At 46.9% G+C, this 27,022-nt stretch overlaps 1 protein-coding gene across 3 annotated transcripts in view; it reads left to right on the plus strand.

Annotated features, from left to right (window-relative positions):
• Positions 1–27,022, plus strand: part of PDE2A (phosphodiesterase 2A) — a 218,054-nt gene that overhangs the window by 67,072 nt on the left and 123,960 nt on the right. For all 3 annotated transcript variants that reach the window (XR_014175372.1, XM_081952869.1, XM_081952870.1), the window contains exon 2: positions 11,871–11,960. Coding sequence is in view for 2 of the 3 variants with exons in the window: in XM_081952869.1 (XP_081808995.1) it covers positions 11,871–11,960 (90 nt within the window). In the remaining variant the exon portion in view is untranslated. The remainder of the gene's footprint in view (positions 1–11,870; positions 11,961–27,022) is intronic.

Raw genomic sequence — 27,022 nt, forward strand, 5'->3', positions numbered from 1 at the left:
TAAGTTGCTTCTCTCCTTGGTTAGTTTCCATCCATAGTTGCTTCTTGTTCTACCCTCAGGTGCCTTGGAGAATAGTTTGACCCCCCTCTTCTTTGGGGCAGCCCCTGAGATATTGGAACGCTGCTATCATGTCTCCCCTAGTCCTTCTTTCTCTTAAGCTAGACATACCCAGTTCCTGCAACCGTTCTTCATATGTTTTAGTCTCCAGTCCCCTAATCCTCTTTCTTGCTCTTCTCTGCACTCTTTCCAGAGTCTCCACATCTTTTCTACATCGTGGAGACCAAAACTGGATTCAATATTCCAAGTGTGGCCTTAACAAAGCATTATAAAGTGGTATTAACCCTTCACGGGATCTTGATTCTCTCCCTCTGTTGATGCAGCCTAGAACTGGGTTGGCTCCTATAATGGCTCCTGTCCTTCATCCTTAAGGACCAATGCTGCTTCTGGCTAGGGATTTGCATCCCAGTAAGCCACAGAACGTGGCTTGTTTAGCTTAGCCTAAGTCCCTTCGGGAAACAGCGATGGTGATGAACGAACCGAGGAGGGCTTGGGGGTTAATTTGCTGCCTGAAACCTGCCGTTGCATCTCATTGAACCAATCAAGGCTGGGATGACAAATTGCAGCTCAATCTAGGGGGCAGATTCAGCCTTTGACTGTGTTGGCATGAATGGAGGCCCTTGGTGCTCTCTGAGCCTCCCTGTTTCCTTCAGAGGTTTCGTTACCCAACAGTGGAGAAGTGTCCCATCTGTGCTTCCTTCAAAGGATCTTCTCCCAGAGTCCCACAGGGGTCACTTCAAGAGTCAGGGGTCCTTTGAGCCACCAATAGGTCCTCAACAATGAATGGGTTAGGGTGAGCGTTATCTATACTGAATTTCCCCCCTAACCATTCTGTATTTTTCTTGTTTTCCTCCTATCTTCCTCCTCCTCCTCCCTCTCCTTCTTCTTCTCCCCCCCTCCTTCCTCCTATTATTATTATTATTATTATTATTATTATTATTATTATTGCATCAACAGAATTGTATCACAGTGGCCAGTTGTTTCGCCGGATTTGGCATTGATTACTAGTCGGGCCCCACCCAGGGGCCTAGGACGTCGTAACGTATTTTCGTAATATACGTGCAGATCCAAGCAGTGCAGCTTTTTGCATTTGTCTGATGGTGATTTTGTCATGTTTTAACTGTTTTAAATGTAATTCCAGTGCTTTTGGAATAGCACCCAGTGTGCTGATTACCACTGGAATTACCACTGCTGGTTTGTGCCATAATCGTTGAAATAATAATAATAATAATAATAATAATAATAATAATAATAATAATAATAATAATAATAATAATAATAATAATATCATCATCACCCTCATTCTTTCCTCTTCCTCCTCCTCCTTCTTTCCTCCTCCTCCTCCTTTCCTTCTCCTCCCTGCAAAACCCACTCTCCTTTAGCATTGATGGTGTTTCCTATCTGGGTCATGAAATGTCTGCAAAAAAAAAACCCCAACCAAGCTCAGAGAGTACCAAGGACCCCACACTCCCACTTCTCCCTCTCCTCCTCCTCTTGCTCCACCTCTCTTTCTCCACCTCTCCTTCTCCTCTGCCTTCTCCTTCTCTCCCTCCTTCTCCTTCAGCTCCCCCTACAAATATATATGTTCTACAAATCCCCCCCTCCCCTTGCCAAGGCAGAGCAGCAGACTTCCCTTCTATGGGAAAACCTGTCCCCTCTCCTGCTTTCAGGCCCGCTACCCTGGCTGTGACAGAACACCAAATCTGTCCGGATGTCCGTGTGGCAGGCTAATCGGGAGTCACGGCTCAATGCCGGCTGTCACCGTTAAATTGGCAAGACGTGTCCTTGACAAGGCCGGGCTCTCATTGGTAATGATTGTGTTGTTGTCAAGATGGTCCTGGGCGGCTTAGATCGGGACGGGGAGACTCCCTGCGTTCTGGGCCTTGTTGTAGCAATAAGCAGGAGCCATGGCCAGGGGAGCCTTCACTCATCTCTGGCTGACGTGACAGATGTTGTGGCTCTACTGGACCAGGATGCCCCCAGCATCAGTAACTCTGTGCCCCGGTGGAGCTATTGCAACACATTCTTTGTGGACAGGAATAGATGAAAAAAAAGCAAAGTCCCGATCGAAGCATCTGGCTTACTGTAAATCCTCATCATCATAAAATACGCTGCCGATAGGCACCTTGGGGGCAATCCCAAAACATCTGGACCACTTGAATGCCACCCGCATTGACAAAATCCCTATCAATCAACTGCAAAATGGCAGCTTACCATCTTCACCAATCTTGGTCCCTGGGTCCTTGGTGCTCTCTGAGCTTGGCGGTTTTCTTGCAGGCGTTTTATTACCCAGCTAGGTAACATCAGCCGTGCTAGAATGGAGTGGGGTTTGTAGCGAGGAGGAGGAGGAGGAGGAGAAAGAGGAGGAGGAGGAGGATGGTGGGGTCCTTGGTGCTCTCTGAATTTGGTGGTTTTCTTGCAGGCGTTTTATTACCCAACTAGGTAACATCATCCATGCAAGAAGGGAGGAGGAGGAGGAGAGGGGAAGGAGAAGGACTGTGGGTTTTTTGGTACTCTCTGAGCTTGGTAGTTTTCTTACATACATTTGATGACCCAGGTAGGTGACATCATCAGGGAGTAAGGTTTGCAGAGTGCCAGATAAAGGAAAGGAAAAAAGGAGGAGGAGGAGGAGGAAGAGGAAGAGGACTGTGGGGCCCTTGGTGCTCTCTGAACTTGGTGGTTTTCTTGCAGATGTTTCATGACCCAACTAGGGAACATCATCAGTGCTAGAAGGGGGGGGGGTTGTTCTTATATTTATATACAAGGGGCTTGCCCTGTCCTTGTTGGTGTGAGTATCCTTGGTGGTTCCTTGATCTGGCTACTGTTTGTTGTTCAGTTGTTTGAATTAGTAGTTCCTTGACTGGGGATTGATGACTTCTTCATTGTTGGTCTGGTGTTAATCTTGGTATTAAGCTCCGTTTCTCTGTTTGCTGGCAAGGAGCTCATTGTGTTTTGTTTCCTTTTTAGCTTTCTGACTCTTTTAAACGGTGTGTAAATGTAGTTTATCTCTAGTGCCTGCTGATGGCTAATTGGTCTGAGTGCCAGGCTTCATGCAAAAAAACACAAAAACCCCAAATCCAACTTCAATGGCTGCCATCCAGTGGAAGCCCTCATCCTATAAAGGGCAGCAATGAAATCCATGTTCCACTAAGTACCGTAATGTGTTGAACAAGGATTTCTTTGCACTAGTTCCCAACTTCCCTGTGTTTCATTTCAGAGGGTAATTTCCGATTCCAAGAGCTTGAGCAGGACAAAGGACAGAATAACAAAGCTGGAAGGGACCTTGGAGGTCTTCTAGTCCAACCAACCCCCTGTTCAAGCAGGAGACCCTGTGCCATTTTAGACAAGTTGATGTCCAGTCCACTCTTAAAAGCCTCCAGTGATGGAGCACCCACAACTTCTGGAGGCAAGCTGTTCCACTGGTTAATTGTTCTAAATATCAGGAAATTTCTCCTCAGTTCCAGGTTGCTTCTCTCCTTGATTAGTTTCCACCCATTGCTTCTTGTTCTACCCTCAGGTGCCTTGGAAAATAGTTTGACTCCCTCTTCTCTGTGGCAACCCCTGAGATATTGGAAGACTGCTATTGTGTCATCCCTTAGTCCTTTGCATGAAACTAGACATACCCAGTTCCTGCAACTGTTCTTCATGTGTTTTATCCTCCAGTCCCCTAATCATTTTTCTTGCTCTTCTCTGCACTCTTTCCAGAGTCTCCAGATCTTTTTTTTATAACGTGGTGACCAAAATCAGATGCAGAATTCCAAGGGTGGCCTTACTTAGGCTTTGTAAAAGTAGAGCTTCTAGTAATGTCTTGTTCTGCCTTCTGGTGCTTTGGAGAAGAGGTTGACCTTTATCGCCTTTGTGGCAGCCCCTCAAATATTGGAACACTGCTGTCATGTCCCCCCCCCCCCCAATCCTTCTTTTTCTCTCCATGTTTCCCTTGGCTGAGCATGGCTTTGGAGACCTCTGTCATGTCCCTGTCTTCTCCTTTGATGGCTGATCTGTAATGATGCTTAGTGTTTAATGGACAGCATGCCCTGGCATTCAGCGTCTGACAGTATTTGGTCACAGAGGAGTTGATGGTTATGGGATGCTGACTGAAGTGATCGAGCAAGACCAACGGGGTTAAATTGTTCACATCATTTATGGAAGAATTTCACACAGACATTTAGCACTGGGGATAGATAGCTGTTGGCACCTCCTATCCCGGGAGGGGGAGGAGGAGGATCCTTGGCCCTCTCTGAGCTTGGTGGTCTTCTTGCAGACATTTCATGACCCAACTAGGGAACATCATCAATGGTAGAGGGGAGTGGGGTTTGCAGAGAGGAGCAGAAGGACGACAACTGGGGAGTCCTTGGCACTCTCAGAGCTTGGTGGTTTTCTTGCAGGTGTTTCAGGACCCAACTAGGGAACATCATCAGTGCTAGAAGGGAAGGAGGGGTGTGGAAAGTAGGGGGAAATGGTAGTGCTAAGAGGAGGAGGAGGAGGAGGAGGAGGAGGAGGAGGAGGAGGAGGAGGAAGAAGAAGAAGAAGACAATGGAATCCTTGGTGCTCTCTGACTTTGCTGACTTTGCTTCTTGCAGGCATTTCTTCACCCAACTTCATAATATCAATAGTGCTAGAAGGGAAGGAGGGGTGTGGAAAGGAGGAGGGAATAGGAGGAGGAGGAGGAGGAGGAGGACTATGGAGTCCTTGGTGCTCTTTGAGCTTGGCGATTTTCTTGCAGACGTTTCATGACCCAACTAGGTAACATCATCAGTGCTAGAAGGGAAGGAGGATTGTAGGAAGGAGAGGGGAGAAGGAAGAGGAAGGGGAAGACAAGGAGGAGTCCTTGATTCTCTCTGAGCTTGGTTAATTTCTGGAGAAGTTTCATGACTTGGATTTGAGGGTCTCTTATCCTCTTTGTTGCTCTTCTCTGTGTTCTTTCTGGACTCTCAACATCTTTTTTGTGTTGTGATGACCAAAACTGGACCCAGCAGTCCACGCATGGTCCTCCTATCCAGGCAGCAGAAAGTGGGTTTGGGATTGTGACTGTGATGAGAGTCACAGTCTTTCAAATGGTGTTGAGGATCCAGGGGCACATGGCATATTTAAGATCTGCTCCAAACGGCCCACCCGGATCAAAGTTGACAACGCTGAACGTGACGGAAAGGAGGAGACGTAATTGACTCTCTCCACAGCCGTCACATTTCATGTCCAGTGAAATGAAAACAGTCAGTTCTCTTTCCTGTCTCGCCCATCCCCCCCCTCTCTCTCTTTCATCATGTTCTTCTGGCAATGCAGCTTTTGCCAGAGGGCCCACAGAATATTCCCCAAAAATGCTTCAGGCCAGAGAGATTGCCAAGCCTTGCCAACTTCAAAACCTGTGGACTACAACCCCCATCATTCATTCATTCATTCATTCATTCATTCATTCATTCATTCATTCTCTCTATCCACCCACCCATCCATCCATCTCTACCTACCTACCTACCTAACTTATCATTTATCGTCTTTCTCTCTTTCATCTGTCAGTCTGTCTGTCTGTCTGTCTGTCTGTCTTTCTGTCTATATCTATCTATCTACCTACCTACCTACCTACCTACCTACCTACCTACCTACCTACCTACCTACCTCTGTCTGTCTGTCTGTCTGTCTGTCTGTCTGTCTGTCTGTCTATCTATCTATCTATCTATCTATCTATCTATCTATCTACCTACCTACCTACCTACCTACCTACCTACCTACCTACCTACCTACCTCTGTCTGTCTGTCTGTCTGTCTGTCTGTCTATCTATCTATCTATCTATCTATCTATCTATCTATCTATCTATCTATCTATCTATCTCTACCTACCCACCTACCTACCTATCTAACTAATCTATCATCTTTCTTTCTTTTGCCTGTCTGTCTGTCTAATTATCCATCATGTTCTCTGCCTTTCTATCTATCCTATGTATCTTATCTACCTATCTCATAGAATCCTAGGACCCTTGGGCTGGAAGGGCCCTCGGAGGTCTTCTAGTCCAACCCCCCAGCCCAAAGCAGGAGATCCTATAGTACCATTCCAGGCCAAGAGCTGTCCAATCTCTCCTGAAACTCCTCCTGTGATGGAGCATCCTCAAGTGAAACATAGTGGCCCCCTTTCCATCCTCCAAGGATGGGGATTGTAAGGTGATCCAGAATCTTTTCTGTCCCCACTGGACTGGCCTTACTCGGACTCCGATGGGTTCTGTGGGCAGCCGGCTGCGACCTCTGACACCTGATTCTCTGCCAAGGTTCCCAACTCTGATTTTAATCTCCGGATCCCGCTGTGTTTCTGCGCTGACATTTGGGGAGGTCACAATGGCACAACATCAATCACAGCTGGGCAACAACGAGAGGCGAGAAGGGAAGGTTGGGGTGAAAGCAGAGATGTCACAGCTTGCTCTTTGCAGGGTTTTTTGGGTCTGTGTGTGTTAATTCTGCTCCCTCCCCCCCCCCTCCATGCGCCCTGTTTGCCTGGACATGGATTCAGTTTGGATTCCAGACCTCCCATTCCCCCCCCCCCCAACTCCCCAGGCTTTCTCCTCAGTTTCCCTGAGCATTTGGTGGGGGGGGTGGACGTTCGCTCTTAAAGAGATCAACAGCGATTTGATTTCCCAGAAGAAGAAGAAGAAGAAGAAGAAGAAGAAGAAGGGGGGAAAATCCATTCACACCTGTTGCAGCTTCTTTTCCTGCAAGAATGCTGAGATGGCTAAATCGGCTGGACATGCACAGAGGAATCGGACGGGCGATGCTAAATTTTCAAGAAATCCTAAACGGGCATCGGAGATTCCAGATCATGGCGGCTTTAGCAAGGATCCCGTTGTTAAATGAGAATGTTAAGGTTGAGCTTAAGCTGATGCTGGATCTTGGTAATTTGGAGAGGATTCTCCCTTGAAGGTCTAACCAGGGGTCTCCAACCTTGGCAGCCGTAAGCCTGGCAGACTTCAACTCCCAGAATTCCCCAGCCAGCAAAGCTCTCTCTCTCTCTCTCACACACACACACACACTTTCTCTCTCTCTCTCTTTCTTTCTGTCTGTTTTCTCTCTCTCTTTCTCTCTCTCTCTCTGTGTTTTCTCTCTGTGTCTTTCTCTCTCTCTCTTTCTATCTTTTTCTGTCTCTCCTTTCTTTCTCTCTCTTTCTATCTTTTTCCGTCTTTCCTTCTTTCTTTCTCTCTCTTTCTCTCTCTTTCTTTTTCACTTTCTTTCATAGGGCTCAAAGGACCTCAGAGGTAATCTAATCCAACCTCCGGCTCAAGACAGAGACAATATACCATCCTGGACAAATAGCTATCCAGTCTCTTCTTCAAGACCTCCAGTGATGGAGCACCCACAACTTCTGGTGGCAAGCAGTCCCACCGGTTAATTGTCCTGACTGTGTGGAAATTCCTCCTTAGTTCCAGGTTGCTTCTCTCCCTGATTAGTTTCCACCCATTGCTTCTTGTTCTGCCCTCAGGTGCTTTGGAGAGTAGCTTGACTCCCTCTTCTTTGGGGCAGCCCCTCAGATACTGGAAGACAGCTATCTTGTCTCCCCTAGCCCTTCTTTCTATTAAACTAGTTTCCCTGTCCAGGTCTAAGGCATGCGTGGATTTCTGTTTCTTGGCTGAGGGAGCCAGGGTTGTCTGAAGATGCTTCCATGGCTTTATGACCCAAACTGGAGAACATCATCAGTGCTAGAAAGGAGTGGAGTTTGTGATGAGGAGGAGGAAGAAGAGGAGGAGGGTCATGAAACCCAGAGGAGGACTGTGGGGGTCTTTGGTGCCCTCTGAGTTCGGTGGTTTTCTTGCAGACCTTTCATGACCCAGCTAAGGAACATCATCAGTGTTAGAAGAGGATGGAAGAGGCGGAGGAGGACTGTGGGGTCCCTGGTGCTCTCTGAGCTGTGTGGATGTTTTACAGATGTTTCATGACCCAGCTAAGGAACATCGTCAGTGTTAGAAGGGAGGGGGGTTTGCAGAGAGGAGGAAGAAGAGGAAGAGGAGGAGGAGTGCAATGATGACTGTGGGGTCCTTGATGCTTTGGGATTGGTGGTTTTATTGCAGATGTTTCATTACCCAACTGGGTAACATCATCAGTGCTAGGAGAGATGGGGGGTTCTGAGGAGGAGGAGGGGGGGAGGGGAGGAGGAGGAAGAAGAAGAAGAGGAGGGGGAGGGGGAGGGGGAAGAAGAAGAAGAAGAAGAAAAGTACAATGACGACTGTGGAGTCCTTGATGCTTTGGGCTTGGCTATTTTCTTGCAGGCATTTCATGACCCAACCAGGGGACATCATCAGAGCTAGAAGGAAGCAGGGTTTGCAGATAGAAGAGGGAGGATGAAGCGGGAAGGAAAAGGATGTGGGGTCCTTGGTGCTCTCTAAGTTTGCTTGTTTTCTTGCAGACATTTCATTACCCAGCTAGGGAACATCATCAGTGCTGGAAGGGAGGGAGGGAGGTTTGCAGGGAGGAGGAGGAGGAGGAGGACTGTGAGGTCTTCAGTGGCCTCTCAGCTGATTTTGTATCTCTTTTTTTCTTTGCAAATGTTTCATTACCCGACGAGGAAACCTCATCAGTGGATTTCATTATCCCTTCCTCTTTAATTTCCTGGCTGCCCATCAAGCTGGTGATCGGCTGTTCTTCTCCCTGGCAGCATCCACACATGGCTGGCTCTTTTCACCGTATCCCAGCTCATTCTTATCCCTAAGCCTGCCTTCCACGAAACGTTCTCCATTCTGCTTCAAACGAGCCCCTGGCTTCTTTTCTAAGAGAGAGGCATCCCAGCCCAACCTCCAAAGCAGGGTTCAGACACCGCCTTGTGCCAAACGCACTTGGCCTCTGGCAAAAGAGTGTGCAGCGGCAGCCAAAATGCCAACGCAGTCCTAAATTGCATGAACAGAGGGATACAATCAAGATCAAGGGGGGGGGACTAATATCACTCGATAAATCCTTAGTAAGACCACACCTAGAGTCCTGCATCCAGTTTTGGTCACCATGATGTAAAATAGATATTGAGACTCTAGAAAGAGTGCAGAGAAGAGCAACAAAGAGGATTAGGGGACTGGAGACTAAAACATAGGAAGAACGGTTGCAGGAACTGGGTAGGTCTAGCTTAAGAGAAAGAAGGACTAGGGGAGACATGAGAGCAGTCTTCCAATATTTGAGGGAAGGGCTGCCCCAGAGAGGAGGAGGGGGGTCAGGCTGTTTTCCAAAGGACCCGAAGGCCGGACAAGGAATCATGGATGGAAACTGACCAAGGAGAGATTCAATCTGGAAATGAGGAGGAATTTTCTGGCAGGGAGAACAATCCACCCATGGAACAGAAGTTGCCTTCGGAAGCTGTGGATGCTCCATCACTCAAGGCTTTCAAGAAGAGACTGGACATCTGCCATCAGTTAGAAATGGTGCAGGGTCTCCTGCTTGGGCGGGAGGTTGGACTAGATGACCTCCAAGGTCCCTCCCAACTCTGTTCATCTGTGAAATTCTGTAAAAACAAGCAGGGTTTGGTTTCTCATGAGCTGAAACGTGAACTCCTAGTGCGGGAACAGCGGAGAAAGTGACTGATGAGCCAACCAGAGGAAAAAAGAAGGTTAAAAAAATGGGGAATAATATAGATAGTTCTCTACTTACGATAGTTCGTTTAGTGACCGTTGAAAACAACAACGGCATTGAAAAAGGGGACTTATCACTGGTTTTCACTCCTATGACCGTTGTCGCATCCCCATCCTCATGTGATCAGAATTCAGGTGCTTGGCAAGTGGCTCATATTTATGACGGTCGCAGTATTCGCAAAGGTCACAGGATTTCTCTTCCCTTCCCTTCCCTTCTCTCCTCTCCTCTCCTCTCCTCTTTTCTTCCTTTTTTCATTCCTTCCCTCCTTCCTTCTTTCTTTCTTTCCTTCCTTCCTCCCCTCCCCTCCCCCTTTTCAATTCTGAGGAATGTTAAATTGCTAGCCTTAAAAAAAACAACAACCGCTTTCCATTAAAGTCACCTGGTAGGAGGGACTCCAGGCAATTGAAAGAGAGAGAGAGAAACTGATGAGCAGCAGAGGGGGAATAATGTATTAGCCTCCTCATTTGCAATCAATAGAAACCTTTAAAATCCCTTTCTTGAACCCACAATCCTCCGCACACCTTACGCTGTAACTCCTTCAGGCCCTCCAACCTTTGGAGAATTCCACCGCAAAAGAAAAACTTTGCCAAAGAGGGAAAAGCCAGGGTATTTACAGTGGGGAGGGGGGGGGGAGAGAGTAGACTTTGCCAAGAGACAGGAAGTTTGCGCTTGATGCTACCAAAGGGGGCGGGGGAGGGAGGGGGAGAGCGGGGGGCAACCCACACCTGCGCGGACAGGATCGGGATAAAGAAAGCCAAGGAGCAGCAAAGAAAGGCGGTTGCAAGGGGCTCTGTGTGTGGTGCCTCCTAAAATGGGGCAAGTCTGTCAATTCCAAGTTAAAAAGGAAATAAAGAGGAATTGAACTGCAGGAGTGGTTGGACCTCAACAGCTTGATTGTCTTCTCCAGCAGATGAAGAACCATTGCAGGAGTTGGGTAGGGCCAGTCTAGAGAAAAGAAGGACTAGGGGGGACAGGATAGGATAGGATAGAATAAGAGTAGAGTAGATAAGATAGGATAGGATAGGAGTAGAGTAGAGTATAGTGGATAGGGTAGGATAGGATAGAATAAGAGTAGATAAGATAAGATAGGATAGGAGTAGAGTAGATAAGATAGGATAGAATAAGAGTAGAGTAGATAGGATAGGATAGGATAGGATAAGTGTAGATAGGATAGGATAGGATAGGATAGGATAGGATAAGTGTAGATAGGATAGGATACGAGTAGATAAGATGGGATAGAATAAGAATAGAGTAGATAAGATTGGATAGGATAGGATAAGTGTAGATAGGATAAGATAGGAGTAGATAAGATAGGATAAAATAAGAAGAGTACAGTGGATAGGATAGGATAGGATAGAATTAGAGTAGAGCAGAGCAGAATATGGAATAGAATAGAACAGAACAGAACAGAACAGAATTCTTTATTGGCCAAATGTGATTGGACACACAAGGAATTTGTCCCTGGTGCAGATTCTCGTCAAGAATCACAAGGTGCAACACTTAATGATAGTCATAGGGTACAAATAAGCAATCAAATCATACTAGGAAACAATCAATATAAATCGTAAAGATACAAGCAACAAAGTTACAGTCCTGGGAGGAGTTGGGCGATAGGAACGATGAGAAGACTAATAGGAATAGTAATGCAGCCTTAGTGAATGGTTTGACAGTGGGGAGGGAATTAGTTGTTTAGCAGAGGGATGGTCTTTGGGGAAAAACTGACTTTGTGTCTAGTTGTCTTGGTGTGCAGGGCTCTATTGCGTCGTTTTGAGGGTGGGAGTTGAAACAATTTACGTCCAGGATGCGAGGGGTCTGTAGATATTTCCACAGCCCTCTTTTTGACTCGTGCACTGTACAGATCCTCAATCAGAGCAGTCTTCCAGTATCTCAGGGGCTGACCCCAAAGAAGAGGGAGTCCAGCTATTCTCCAAAGCACCAGAAGGCAGGACAAGAAGCAATGGATGGAAATTAATCAAGGAGAGAAGCAACTTAGAACCGAGGAGAAATTTCCTGACAGGGAGGACAATTAACCAGTGGAACAACTTGCCACCAGAAGTTGTGGGTAGCTCCAACACTGGAGGAGTTTAAGAAGAGGTTGGACAGCCACTTGCCTGAATTGGCCTAAGTTTGGGAATGGGGTTGGACTAGAAGACCTCCGGGGTCCCTTCCAGCTCTGTTCAGGTGGTTTGAAGGCCTTTAAATCTGATGGAGATTCTTTCTTTCCCCAGGAGGCCCTGTTGAGCTTCGGTTCCGTGATCGAGGTCTCCAGCCTTCGGGAAGTCATCAAAGATGCCATCGCGTCCGTCCTCCCCAAAGTGGTAAGTGCTGGAGGGACCTGCAGGGAGAGGGTGGGGCCAAGGGGCAGGTGGGGCTTTCTTCCCTCCAGGTGCAGCTGGCGAGTCATCCACAACCTGGCGTGGACGCACCTGAGAACCTCAAAACTCACTTGACCTCCTTGGTTGATGTTGAACTCTGGCCAAGCAAACTGTTCTCTTTCCTCTTTCCTTCCAATCTCGGATCTCTTGTCTCCTGCTTAAGAACGTACGGTACAGGTCATCCTCGACTTACGACCACAATTGAGCAAAAAAAAATTCCATTGCTAAGCAAGACTATGGCTAAGTGAGTTTTGCTCCTGTTTTTACGACCTTTCTCGCCGCAGTTGTTAAGCGAATGACTGCCGTAGTTCAAGTGAATCACACGGTCGTTAAACGAATCTGGCTTTCCCAGACTTTGATGGTCAGGAGGTGATCACATGACCACAAAAAGGGGGCTCAGGTGACCCCAGGACACTACAACTGTGATAAATACATGTCAGTTGCTAAGCAGCCAAATTTTGACCACGTGACCATGGGAATCCTGCAGGAGTCGTAAGTGTGAAAAACGGTCATTGCTGTTGTAACTTCCAACGGCCATTAAATGAATGGCTGTAAGTCAAAGACCACCTGCATGATGGATTTTGCTAATTGGGAGAGAAAGAAAACAGTGGACTAGATTAAGATGTAATCTACTACTTTGACCAAATCAATAGGTCCCTGAGATGCAGAAGGTAATGTTTGAACCTGTCCGATGAGATGTGGTGGAATGGGGCCTGGATTCCCAAGAGGGAGGGGCTGCATTCCAGAGGACCAAGAGACAACACAGCTGTGATAATCTGTGTGAGAGAAAGAGGGTGAGGACAGCTGCTCCTTAACAGTTTCCAGAGTATTCCTTTAATGATGCAAGTACGGTACTTGCTTTAGTATGGGCAGATTTCTGTCTGTAGATGAGGAACAATGGAAGAAAGTCCAGTTTTGGTCCCCATGATGTCAACAAGACGTTGAAACTCTGGAAAGAGTGCAAAGAAGAGCAACAAAGAGGATTAGGGGACTGGAGGATAAAACATAGGAAGAACGGTTGCAGGAACTGGGCATGGTTGGTCTAGGGCAGTGGTCGGCAAGCCGCGGCTCGCGAGCCAAATGCGGCTCTTTACACATTTTAATGTGGCTCTTCAGTGTGCCGGGCGCCCGCTCCCCTCCCTCCTCTCGGGCTTCGGAGGGAAGCTTCTGCAAAAGCCGAGTGACAAGTCTCCCAGGCTGTAATTTGCCGAGCTGTACGCGCGCGCCTGTTTTCCAGGGCGTGGAGCAGCGACGAGATTCTGCGTGGCGAGCGATGATTCCGGGGGGCATCAGTGGGGGGGGCAGGGTCTCCCCTCGCGTTCCTCATCTTCCCGGATGGCCCCTGGAATCATCGCTCGCCGCGCAGAATCTCGCCGCTGCTCCACGCCGTGGAAAACAGGCGCGTGCACACAGCTCGGAAAATTACAGCCTGGGAGACTTGTCACTCGGCTTTTGCAGAAGCTTCCCTCCGAAGCCCGAGAGGAGGGAGGGAGGCTGTAATTTTCCGAGCTGTGCGCACGCGCCTGTTTTCCACACCGTGGAGCAGCGGCGAGATTCTGCGTGGCGAGCGATGATTCCAGGGGCCATCCGGGAAGATGAGGAACGCGAGGGGAGACCCTGCCCCCCCCCACTGATGGCCCCCGGAATCATCGCTCGCCGCGCAGAATCTCGCCACTGCTCCACGCCGTGGAAAACAGGTGCGCGCGTACAGCTCTGTCAGTCTCTCTCTGATTCCCTCTCTCACTCCCTCTCTCTGTTCCTCTGTCTGTCTGTCTCACTCACACACACACACACACACATACTGTGGTCACCTTGTTGAGTGTTCCAATCACATTTGAAACACTCAACAACTGGCCTGCATTTATGGTATTTTGCAGCATCTATGCTGCAAAATACCATAAATGCAGGCCAGTTGTTGAGTGTTTCAAATGTGATTGGAACACTCAACAAGGTGACTACTGTGTGTGTGTGTGTGTGTGTGTGTGTGTGTGTGTGTGTGAATGAGACAGACAGACAGAGAGAGGAACAGAGAGGGAGTGAGGGAGGGAATCAGAGAGAGACTGACAGACACACACACACACAGAGAGAGACAGAGAGGGGGAGGGAGGGAGAGAAAGATAGACAGACAGAGAGAGAGACACACACACAGAGTGAGTGATTAAGTGAATGAGTGAGAGACAGACACATCCACATCCACAGAGTGACAGAGAGAGAGGAAGGGAGGGGAGAGAGACAGAGGGAGAGACAGACAGACACACACACACACACACACAGAGTGAGTGAGAGACAGACAGACACACACACACACACACACACACACACACAGAGTGACAGAGATGGGGGGAAGGAGGAGAGAGAGACAGAGATACAGAGAGACAGACAGACAGATAGACACCCAGAGAAAATGACAGAGGGAGACAGAGAGGGAGGGAGGGAGGGAGAGAGAGAGAGACAAAGAGCCAGAGAGAGAGAGAGAGAGAAAGAAAAAGAAAAAAAGAAAGTGGGAGAGAGAGATGAAATTAAAAACAACATACATACAAACCTGACTTACTCAAACTATCCAAGGAAATGCAAGGCCAATGTTCACATTAGTGGTTGTGACTTTGTCAGTCATTGTCAGGATGTAATTTTCTTTACATTGTAAGGCAAATTTTACGGAATTTAACGTTATCGATAAATAATATAGTTCTAAAGTTTTTGTTTTATTAGTTGTGTTATTTGTATCCTCCCGACCTATGTGGATACTTGCATGCAGAACATTCTCAATAAAAACTTATTGAAACTAAAAACAGTGTACCATCCTATGTATTTTCGGTTTTAAAAATGCGGCTCTCAAAATAAATTTCAATCGTGGTTTTGGCGAGATTTGGCTCAGTTGAAAAAAAAGGTTGCCCACCACTGGTCTAGGGAAGAGAAGGACCAGGAGGGGTGACAGGATAGCAGTCTTCCAATATCTCAGGGGCTGCCACAAAGAAGAGGGAGTCCACCTCATTCTCCAAACCTGGAACTAAGGAGGACATTTCTGATAGTGAGAACAATTAACCAGTGGAAAAGAAGTTGCCTCCAGAAGTTGTGGAAGTTCCAACACTGGAAGTTTTTAAGAAGAGATTGGACTGCCGTTTTCCTGGAATGATATAGTGTCTCTGCTAGGGTGTGAATTCCGTCTTGAATTATGGAAGTGTGGACTTTCCTTGTAGCATACTTTTGAAATAAGCAAAAATAAACCCCAGGCATGATCTAATAAAAAACATTTTAATATAAAAGAAAGTAAAAATGCAAACTTGCTAACCGAATTAATCACATCTTGGCAGAGTTCTGTGCCTTCCTCCCTTGGCAGGCGAACAAAAGATCAGAAGTGAAAGTTAAGAAGGAATGTGTGACCTGCGCAGTAAATCATTGCCAATAAGAAACAGTTCAGTCTGCACAGAATATAGGCACAGCTGGCAAACCAAAATAAATGCAGTGACAGTCTCGTACTTGAGCAGAGGGTTGGACTAGAAGACCTCAAAGATCCCTTGGATATAAGTGGCATATAAGTCCAATAAACCTAAACCCAAACCTAAACCTTCCTACTCTGCTATTCTGTTCTATTCCATTCCATTCCATTTTTATTCTGTTCTATCCTCTTCTCCCTCCTTTCTTTTTCTTTTCTCTTTCCTTCTCTTTCCTTCCACTCTGTTTAAAAGTCATTCTGCGTGACTTGTTTGGTTTGAGGGCTCCTTACTGGGAAACGTTGGAGGTGAGGAACATTTAAGGAAGGGTTGGTGCCACCACCTATGATTCAGTCCCATTTCAAGAAAAAGGAGATTCATGCTCCCTCTCTGGATAGGAGTTTCTTTACTCCAACTTTCTAAACTAATCTGCCAAATTCCTCTGTTCTTCTGGAGGGAACAAAGGGCCAAAACAATTTTCACTCCTCTCAAGCTTTTGGGTTTCATTGTGTCTAGAACCCCACACGTTTCTTCAGCTATGGATTTACTCATCTCTCCCCACAACTCGTACCGTGAGGCTTGGAGATGAAATTAGCAGCTTAATCAACTTATACAAAAAGCCAGTCTGATTCAATTGTAGGAGGGCAATTATTTTCCATCAAGCTTATTAAGATGGAAATCAGCAACCTGTTCATCTATGCCGGCTTTTGCCACACAGAATTGAGCCTGGATGTCGTTAAGATAAAATAATTAAAACCAGGGAATGACTGCACATCGGTGCATCTCATTCGACATTGGTAAAATCTTGCGCAATATCTTTGGGATTTTTGGGGGGATCTGGATGATCGAGCTCAACACTGAGACCCTGTTTGGCAGTGTTGAAGCCCAACTGCACACACTGGGGTGTGATTGAAGCAACACAACTTCATTCTACACAGAAGGACGATACGTTGAGACCCTGGAAAGAGTGCAGGGAAGAGCAACGGATTGGACTCGAGGCTAAAATCTATGAAGAAGGGTTGCAGGATTTGGGTTTGGCCAGTCTAGAGGAAAAAGGACCAGGGGGGACATGACAGCAGTCTTCCAATATTTGAGGGGCTGCTGTCCCAAAGAAGAAGAGAGGTCAAGCTATTCTCCAAAGCCCCTGAAGGCAGGAGAAGATGCAACAGATGGAAACTCATCAAGGAAAGAAGCAACTTAGAACTACGGAGAAACTTCCTAAAAGTGAGGACAATTAACCAGGGGAACAGCTTGCCACCAGAAGTTATGGTTGCTCCAACACTGGAGGTTTTTAAGGAGAGATTGGACAACCATTTGTCTGAAATGGGATAAGGACTCCTGCCTGAGCAGGGGGCTGAACTAGAAGACCTCCAAGGTTCCTTCTGACTCTCTTATTCTGTTATTATCCTCCTCTTGACTTGTTTTGATCCTCTTGGACATTCCTGGACCTGTCATATAAGGTCTCAATTGTTTGATCACTGCAAGCCACATTTTTTTAAAAAAATCTAATGATTATAACAATGGAAGTGGAAATGATAGAGGGTCCCCTGCCTGAGCAGGAGGAGGCTAGACTAGAAGACCTTCAAGGTCCCTTGTTGTTCTATATTCCTCTCTGTGTTATTGTTGCTTACATGCAACCAAAGAACAAAACTCACAAACTCAAACGTAATAATAATAATAATAATAATAATAATAATAATAATAATTAAAAAAAAATTTAAATTTATTAGCCGCTCCCTCTCCAGACAGGACTCGGGGCGGCGTACAATAAAACATATAAAACATAAAACATGTGCAAACACATAGACATCCAAATACACACATATACTAAGACATACATGCACGGACATACATGCACGGAGGAGGTAACAGATTACATCACATTTAGACAATTAAAAGTCACCATTAAAATACCCCATTGGAAATACCACAATTTAAAATTTAAAAGGACTGTCAGGAGGAATAAGAAAAAATTTACGGTTGAGCCAGGCCAGATAATTGAAAGAGGTGGGTCTTCAACTGTACACGGAAGGAGCGGAGATCGGAAGTAATCCTGATGTCACGGGGGAGGTCATTCCACAGGGCTGGGCCCATCACAGAGAAGGCTCTGCTCCTGGGTGTCGCCCCCCGACACTGTTTAGCGGACGGCACCCGAAGAAGTCCCTCTCTGTGTGAGCGGATTGGTCGTAGGGATGTATGGGGCAGGATGCGATCCTGCATATAACTAGGTCCTGTGCCATGAAGCGCTTTAAAGATCATAATCAAAACCTTGAAACGCACTCGGTAGACTACAGGAAGCCAGTGCAGCTCGCGCAGGAGAGGTGTTACAGGGGAGTATCTAGTCCTCCCCATAATCACCAGCGCGGCCGCGTTCTGGACCAACTGCAGTCTCCGAGTGCATCTCAAGGGAAGCCCCATGTAGAGAGCATTGCAGTAGTCCAGGCGAGACGTCACCAGCGCATGGGTGACTGTGCGTAGGGCATCCCGGTCCAATAAGGGGCGCAATTGGCGCATCAGGCGAACCTGATGGAACGCCCCCCTTGCCACGGCTGTTACATGGTCATCCATGGACAGCCGGGCATCCAGGAGGACGCCCAAATTGCACACCTGTTCCATGGGGGCCAGTTGCTCGCCCCCGATGGCCAGTGATGGGAGTAACTGGTTGAACCGGGAGGCTGGAAGCCACAGCCACTCCGTCTTGGAAGGGTTGAGTTTTAGTCGGTTGCCATCCATCCAGACCCGTACGGCCTCCAAACACCGGGACATCATTTCAACGGCCTCGTTGGGGTGGTTCGGGGTGGAAATGTATAGCTGAGTATCATCAGCATACAGATGGTATCCCACCCCAAAACCACGGATGATCTCGCCCAGCGGTTTCATGTATGTGTTGAACAGGAGAGGCGAGAGCACCGACCCCTGTGGCACCCCACATATGAGGGGGCTCCGGGTTGATCTCTGCTCCCCTGCCAACACACATTGCGTCCGGCCAGAGAGGTAGGAGCCAAACCACCGTAAAACGGTGCCCCTGACTCCCAGCCCCTCTAGCCGGTGCAACAGGATACCATGGTCGATGGTATCGAACGCCACCGAGAGATCTAATAGGACCAGGATAGAGGAACAGCCCCTATCTCTGGCCCTCCAGAGATCATCAACCAACGCGACCAAGGCCGTCTCCGTGCTGTGCCCGGGTCGGAAGCCGGACTGGCGCGGGTCTAGATAATCATTCTCCTCCAGGTGACGTGGAAACTGTTGTGCCACCACACTCTCTACAACCTTCGCTAAAAAGGGAAGGTTGGAGACTGGACGGTAATTGACTAGATCCGTTGGGTCCAGGGAAGGCTTTTTGAGCAGGGGCCTCACAACCGCCTCTTTCAAGGCGGCCGGTAGAAACCCCTCACCCAGCGAAGCGTTCACTAGGCCCAGGAGCCAGTCGCGCGTAACCTCCCAGGATGCCAGTACAAGCCAGGAGGGACACGGGTCCAATAAACATGTGGTAGGACGCAGACGTCCACGCAACCTGTCCAAATCCTCGATGGCAACCGAGTCAAACTCCTCCCAGAACGGTCCCTCAAGACTCGCCTCGGGCGTCTCTACTGGACCACTGAAAGGGGCCCATCCCATCTGGATTTGAGCGACTTTGTCCTGTAGATATTTCCCAAACTCCTCTGCTCTGCCCTGTAAAGGGGCTTCCCGCGGTCTCTCACGCAAGAGGGAGCGAGTCACCCGAAACAGGGCGGCAGGGCGGTTATCTGCGGACGCAATAAGAGCGGCACAATGTTGACGTTTGGCCGCTCTTAATGCCACAAGGTACGTCCTCAAATAGGCTCGTGCCTGTGCTCGGTCGAATTCGGAACGGGAGGATCTCCAACGACTCTCTAGGCGTCTCTTGTGGCGTTTCATCACCCTTAGCTCCTCGGTAAACCAAGGCGCCAGGGTGGTTCGTCGCCGCAGGAGAGGCCGCAAAGGCGCCACCCGGTCTAGGGCCCCGGTAGTCGCACTATTCCATGCGTCCACCAGGTCCTCCACTCGGGGGCGGGTCAGGTCCACAGGAGGTGGCCCAAGCTCCGTCTGGAACTTATCTGGTTCCATCAGGCGCTTGGGGCGGAACCATCTAATGCCTTCCGGTTCCGCCTCCCCGCAGTGGGGGGTAGCACCAGGGAAGTCAAGCCGGAGAAGTGAGTGATCTGACCATGACAGGGGAATAATAGTTGAATCCCCTATTCCCAGATCACTCGTCCACTGGCCAGAGACAAAGACAAGGTCCAGCGTGTGGCCTCCCTCGTGAGTAGGGCCCTGAATAATGTCATGTGCCCTTTTACCCCACCTGGCTAAAACCCCTACACCATTTAGAAATGCCAAGGTTTTTCTTTGAAGACGTTTCGCTTCTCATCCAAGAAGCTTCTTCCGCTCTTGAGGACAACCGTAACCTGGATGACGGAGAATCTCCATAGATATTTACAAACACTAAGGTTAACCACAATATATTTCATAATATAATGATCATTTCATCAAGTTTCTATTCTATTCTATTCTATTCCATTCCATTCCATTCTATTCCCTTTCATTCCATTCTATATTCTATTCTATTCTATTCCATTCCATTCCATTCTTATTCCAAACTCTATTCTTATTTCCCATTCCATTCCATTCTATTCCCTTTCATTCCATTCTATATTCTATTCTGTTCTGTTCTATTCTATTCTATTCTATTCTATTCTATTCTATTCTATTCCCTTCCATTTCCTTCCCTTCCATTCCATTCTATGTCCTACATTGTACAGGTAATCCTCCACTTACAATTCATTCAGTGACCGTTCAAAGTTAGAACAACACCGGGAAAAGTGACTTATGACCATTTTTCACACTTATGACCGTTGCAGCCTCCCCGGGATCACATGATCAAAATTTGAACGCTTGGAAACTGACTGCGGGGCAACTGATATTCGTGACGGTCACAGTTGCCCTGGGGTCACCTGATCCCCTTTTGCGACCTTCTGACAGGCAAAGTCAATAGGGAAGCCAGATTCGCTTAACGACCATGCCACTAATAAAGAGTGTACTACATAACTTTATCTTATTCCCTTTTTAATGCCAAAGCATTTCGTCACACATTCCATCGCATGTTTACTTGCACCATAAACAACTGCACTGACTCCCTTGTGGCAAGCAAGGTCGTAAAACGAGGCAAAGCTCACTTAACAACCGTCTGGCTTAGCGACAGAAATTTCCGGGTTCCATTGGGGTCGTAAGGTGAGGACTAGCCGTATATCAAATTGCACATTCTTGTCGGTCATCCTTGAGGAGGCATTGGCTGCGGAGTTTTCATTAAAAGTCAGATGAATAATCATATTACGCCTCCTTGGTTGATTGATTGACAGCTTGCTTCTTTATCCAGGATGAAGGCAAGGGAACAAATGAGCTTTGGATTCTTCCTGCTGGGGTGGGGGGGGCAGGGGGGTGGGGTTGGGGGGTAGAAACCCACCATTCTTTAAGACGGAGCTGTGAAGGTGTGGAGGGAAGCCTCTTTGCAATCAGTTCCAGGACTCAGCAGCAAGAAAGATCCCACATACATCAAGGTTGTGGAGAAAGGAATTCACACAGGATCGAAGGCTTTGTAAATCCTTTGATCCAGTCCCTTGAGCGGATTCTCAAATCCAAAGGGTTACCGTGATCAAAAGAGGCCGTCTCCTCGATCCTGTTATGGGACATTCCAAGGTCTCCTTGCACATTGCAAGCTCGTTTGTTTTTAAAGTCGTTTTTTTTTTTAAATTCTCCACGGAGAAAATAAGCAAACACTCCAGAGTCTACAAAATCTGTATAGATTCAGAATAGAATAGCAGAGCTGGAAGGGGGCCTTGGAGGTCTTCTAGTCCAACCCCCTGCTTAGGCAGGACCCCCTACACCACTTCAGACAAATGCTTATCCAACATCTTCTTAAAGACTTCCAGTGTTGGAGAATTCACAACTTCTGGTGGCAAGCCGTTCCACTGGCTAATTGTACTCACTGTCAGGAAATTCCTCCTTAGTTCCAGGTTGTTTCTCTCCTTGATTAATTTCCATCTGTTGCTTCTTCTCCTGCTTTCTGGTGCTTGGGAGAATAATTTGATCCCCTCCTCTTCTTTGGGGCAACCCCTCAAATACTGGAAGATTGCTATCATGTCACCCCTAGTCCTTCTGGGCATTTTACAGTTAGATAACATCAAGCGTGGACAAGTTTAAAAATGTGATTAGTAAAGAATGCATCCAAAGAATTGTAGGGTTGGAAGGGACCTTGGAGGTCTTCTAGTCCAACCCCCTGCTCCAACAGGAGACCCTAGGCCAGTCCAGGCAAATGGCTGTCCAATCTCTTCTTAAAAATTGGAGAATGATGGAGCATTTACAACTTCTGGAGGCAAACTGAACCACTGGCTAATTTTCCTCCCTGTCAGGAAATTCCTCCTTAGTTCTAGGTTGCTTCTCTCCTTGATGAGTTTCCACCCATTGCTTCTTGTCCTGCCTTCAGGGGCTTTGGAGAATAATTTGACCCCCTCCTCTTCTTTGGGGCAGCCCCTCAAATACTGGAACGCTGGTATCATATCTCCCCTGTCCTTCTTTTCTCTAGACTAAATCATTTCCAAATGGGCTATAAAAGCTAGAGAAACAGAACTTAATTCTTCAGCCTGTTGAGACACTGATGGGCAGTATTGATTACTTGCCAACTAAAATATGCACGCTGCACCGCTTTTGGTATTCCTCCTGTTTATTTTCAAACCATCAGTGTATACTTCAGCAGAGCATAAATCTCTTTTTAAAAAGAAAAAGAAAACGGAGAGTCCCCCAGAACAGAATTAGCATTTGAAACAGCTCCAATCCAAAGGGACCCCTTGTAGCAGACAAGAAGATCACAAGGAAATACAATAAAGCTTGCTTTATTGAAGAGGCCCAAAAGATGTGAAATAATCATAATTATTTTGCACTTGCTTTCGTATTACAGCAGGAGAAGTGTAATGTACAGTCTCCAAAGGCATTCTTTAATGGTGGCTTGGTACAGGATGTTCTCACCTTAGGGCCAGTGAAGGAGAAAGGGAAAAGGAGAGGAGGAGGAAGAGGAGGAGTAGGAAGACTGTGCGGTCCCTAATGCTCTGTGAGCTTAGTGCTTTTCATGACCCAACTAGGGAACATCATCGGTGCTAGAAGGGAGTGGGGTTAGTGGAGAGGAGGAGGAGGAGGAAGAGGAGGAGGACTGTGGGGTCCCTGACACTCTCTGAGCTGGGTGGTTTTCTTGCAGACATTTCATGACCCAACTAGGCAGCATCATCAGTGTTAGAATGGAATGAAGTTTATGGAGAGGAGGAGGAGGAGGAGGAGGAGGAGGAGGAGGAGGAGGAGGAGGAGGAGGAGGAGGACGATGACTGTGGGGGTCCTTGGTGCTCTGTGAGCTTAGTGCTTTTCTTGCAGACGTTTCATAACCCAACTAGGTAGCATCATCAGTGCTAGGAGGGAGTGGGGTTTGCTCTTTTTACTTACTAGTGCTTTGTTCTGCCAGAGTTGGTGGGAAGCTTCTTGGTGGTTCATTGATTAAGTATTGTTTACCATTGGATTATTTATCTGAGTTGGTCGTTCCTTGATTTGGGGAATCTTGGTTTTGGTCCAAGTATTAATCTGAATGCTCATCTCTGCTCATCTGGCTGTGGATTGTTGGAAAGCAGGTGCTCTGTTGGTCTATTTGTTTACTACTTAGGGTTTCCAATATTTCTTGTGAATGGTGGTGTAAACGCCGTTCATCTCTGTGTACCTGTCGATGGCCCGTTTGTCTCAGTGCCAGGTTTCCAGGAATTCTCTGTCATTTTTGGCTTCGCTTAGGGCGCTCACCTTTTCCCACTGTTGAAAGCATAAGAACGCTTTAACCTGCTGAACATGTGAGTTTTAATACAGTCGTATTTTAACTTTTCTCCCTTTTTTTCTGGAAATTAGGAAAAAGCAGATGAGGTCTGCGTATCTTTTCTTTGTGGTTAGATTTGGCATCTTTTGGAGAAAATAAGTTGGTGTTTACGGATCAGCCGTAATCTTCTACTCCAAAATGTATAAAATTAAGGGAGAAGTGTTGGAACCTTGAGAGGGGCGGGGGTTTGTGGGAATGCAACCCCGGGTGTATTTCAACCGGAGTCTAACACGCTTGCCATTCATGTCTGATTGTGATTTATTTAATGAGTGCTCTGGATACAGTCAGGCAGTTTTCTTGGCTATATTAGTTCCTTCTTTTCTAATAGTTCTCTGTTCCTCATTTTATCATTATATGTTTTGGAAGGAATATAAAAAAAAGAGATTATGCAAATAAAAGAATCGAGTGTGGGTCGTAAAACAGAGGCAGAGAGGCGACACATCCTGAAATATAAAGCGGACACATTTTAATACAGCATTAAAAATTAAGAATAAAATTTAAACAAAAGTACCCGGTTGACAGAATTCTGGTCATTAAAAAGAACAGTGAATGCATACAGCGCATCAGTAATGTGCGTTATGTAGGTGGCCCTCGACTTACGAACCCAATTGACCCCAAAATTTGTGTGGCTAAGCGAGACAGTTATTAAGTGAGTTCTGTCCCCCTTTATGACTTTCTTGCCACAGATGGTAAGTAAATCTCTGGGGTGCATTATATTATTATAGTATTTTATTAATTTGTTATATGAGTCTCCCTTCTGTTAGTTTTATTGGTGAAGCGTGCGATCACCGAACCGGTTGTTAAACTGGTAGGATCCCACCATTGCTCTCACCTCAAAATCATGAGGCTGAGAGTTCGACCCTAGGTAGAGGCAGATATTTCTCTCTCTGGGCACAATGAGACTCTATCTGTTGAACAAAACTCCACCCTGGTGACAGGAAAGGCATCTGGCCAGTAAATAGCTCCATTCAGTTGAACAGATTCTACAAGGGATTATGGGGTCGTTAAATGAGGATGATGATGAGGGTCTCCATGGACTAGGTGTGGCCTGGGCTGCAGGCTGCCAACCCCTGATTCTTGCCAGTAATGTCCATGGCTCAAGAGGAAAATTGATTTTTCTTCTTCTTCTTCTTCTTCTTCTTCTTCTTCTTCTTCTTCTTCTTCTTCTTCTTCTTCTTCTTCTTCTTCTTCTTCTTCTCTCTCTCTCTCTTCTCTCTCTCTCTCTCTCTCTCTCTCTTCTCTCTCTCTCTCTCTCTCTCTCTCTCTCTCCTGGCAGGAGTTGAACAGCTCTCCTTAAGTCAATGTGATTGAATTACTGAGCCGCTGTACCTTTTTCAGACTGAATTAGAAGACTAATGGGCTATGTTGTCATCTTCTAATTTTATTGTTCTCGGTGGAGCCTCTTGGGGTGGGTGGGGGAGGGGACAAGGTTATGAATTAATCTTCCATTTTTGAAGAAGGAGAGAAAGAAAAAAAAGCAGTAAAAAAGTCAGAAAGAGACATATAAGCAGCCTTATAGGATAAGCGACAATTGACTCCTGGCGAGAAAAAGAGTAATTTGCATCTAATGAGGTTCTGCTCTCATCTCCAGTCAGAGATGGAGGAATCACAAGGTTGGAAGGAACCCTCAAGGTCATGTAATCCAGCCCCTTTGCTCAGGGCTGGCTCCACTACAGCATCTCTGCCACATAGAATGGAATGTGGAATAAGAATGGAATGGAGTGGAGTGGAGTGGAGTAGAGTAGAGAATAGAGTAGAACAAGGAATAGAATAAAAATAAGAATAGAATAGATGCAGAATAGAATAGAATAGAATAAGAATAAATAGAATAGTCTAAGGAATAGAATAGAACATAGAATAGAATAGACTAATGAATAGAATAGAGAATAGAATAAGGAATAGAATAGAACTAGAATTACAGAGTTGGAAGGGACCTTGGAGGTCTTCTAGTCCAATCCCCTGCTTAGGCAGGAAACGCTACACCACTTTAGACAAATGACCATCCATGGTTTCTATGAAGGCTTCTGAAGGAGAAAGACAACAACAACAACACACACACACCACGATTTAGCCTCTTCCACAGAGAGATGGCTTGTATAGCTAGGAAGGCCTTCTTGAGGTCTACCCTGGACCTCTGTAGAGAATCAGAAATACGACCTTGGTGGAGAGATTCAGGCTCCGTTGCCCAGGCAAAAAAAGCAATAAAGCATTTTTAATGCCCAGAACATCTGGATAACATCCAGAAATCTTTCAGGCAAACGCCACTGGAGTATAAAGAGGAGGAGGAGAGCCACCGAGGATCAAAACTGCAAGATTGATGTCCGCGTCACCTGGTAGAACTTGACCATGAAATCAAATCTACAGGAAGGCTATTCTTTTACTGAAATGGGCCACAATTCCAGAATCTTTGCAGCCAGCCGAAAAAGCAAATTCGATTCTGGGTTGTACAAATAGAGGCATAGAATCAAAATCACGCAAAGTGTTACTACCACTTTGTAAAGGCCGCACCTGGAATCCTGCATCCAGTTTTGGTCACCACAAATTCTAAAAAAGATGTTGAGACTTTGGAAAAAGTGCAAAGAAGAGCAACTGAGATGATGAAAACATACGAAGAACGGTTGCAGGATTTCGGTCTGGCTAGTCTAAAGAAAAGAAGGACCAGGGGAGACAGGATAGCAGGGTTCTAATATCCCAGGGGCTGCCCCAAAGAAGAGGGAGTCGAGCTATTCTCCAAAGCCCCCGAAGGCAGGACAAGAAGCAATGGGTGGAAATTCATCAAGGAGAGAAGCAACCTGGAATGAAGGAGAAACTTCCTGACAGTGAGAACGATTAACCAGCAGAATAGAAGTTCCCTTTGGAAGTTGGGGGGGTTCCATCATTGGAGGTTTTCAAGAAGAGACTGGACAGCCACCGGAGTAATACACAGTTTCCTGCTTGAGCAGGGGGTTGGACTAGATGACCGGGGCTCCTTCCAGCTCTATTCTGAATTGAATTGGATTGATTGTGTGAGACTTCCACTCCCTTTGTATGCTCCAGTCAACAGGGGAGTGTCTTTCTGAATCCCTTCCTGGTCATAAAGGAGAATCTTTGTAGGTCAGGGTTGACCTGAGGAGGTCCTTTGTTAGATCGGCGCGAATGCAGCAGGCGAGAGTCCCTAGTGATTTCAGCACTTTTTATTTGTGACTGCATCCTGCCGGCTCGCTCTTTAAGGAGCTCCAGGCAGAGCAGCCAGCCAATGACAGCAGTTAAAATTCCCCACGGTTGGGACAGCCAATCCGCAGTGAGCATGACAACTGATGTAGATTTCTGACGTCCGTACGTCCGTAACATCCTTGGTGCTCTCTGAGCTTGCTTGTTTTCTTACAGACGTTTCATGAGCCAGCTAGGGAACATCATCAGGGCTAGAAGGGAGGACGGTTTACTGAGAGGAGGAGGAGGAGAAAGAGGAGAAGGAGAATTGTGGGGTCCTTGGTGCTCTCTGGGCTTGATGGTTTTCTCGCAGGCGTTTCATGGCCCAGCTAGGGAACATCATCAGTCCAAGAAGGTGCAGGGAGGAAGGTTTGTAAGAGAGGAGGAGGAGGAGGAGGACTGTGGGGTCCTTGGTGCTCTCTGCAGTTTTCTTGCAGACGTTTCATGACCCAGCTAGGGAACAT

This window comes from Natrix helvetica (genome assembly GCF_964273705.1).
Source record: "Natrix helvetica genome assembly, chromosome: 4".
Taxonomy (NCBI): Eukaryota; Metazoa; Chordata; class Lepidosauria; order Squamata; family Natricidae; genus Natrix; species Natrix helvetica.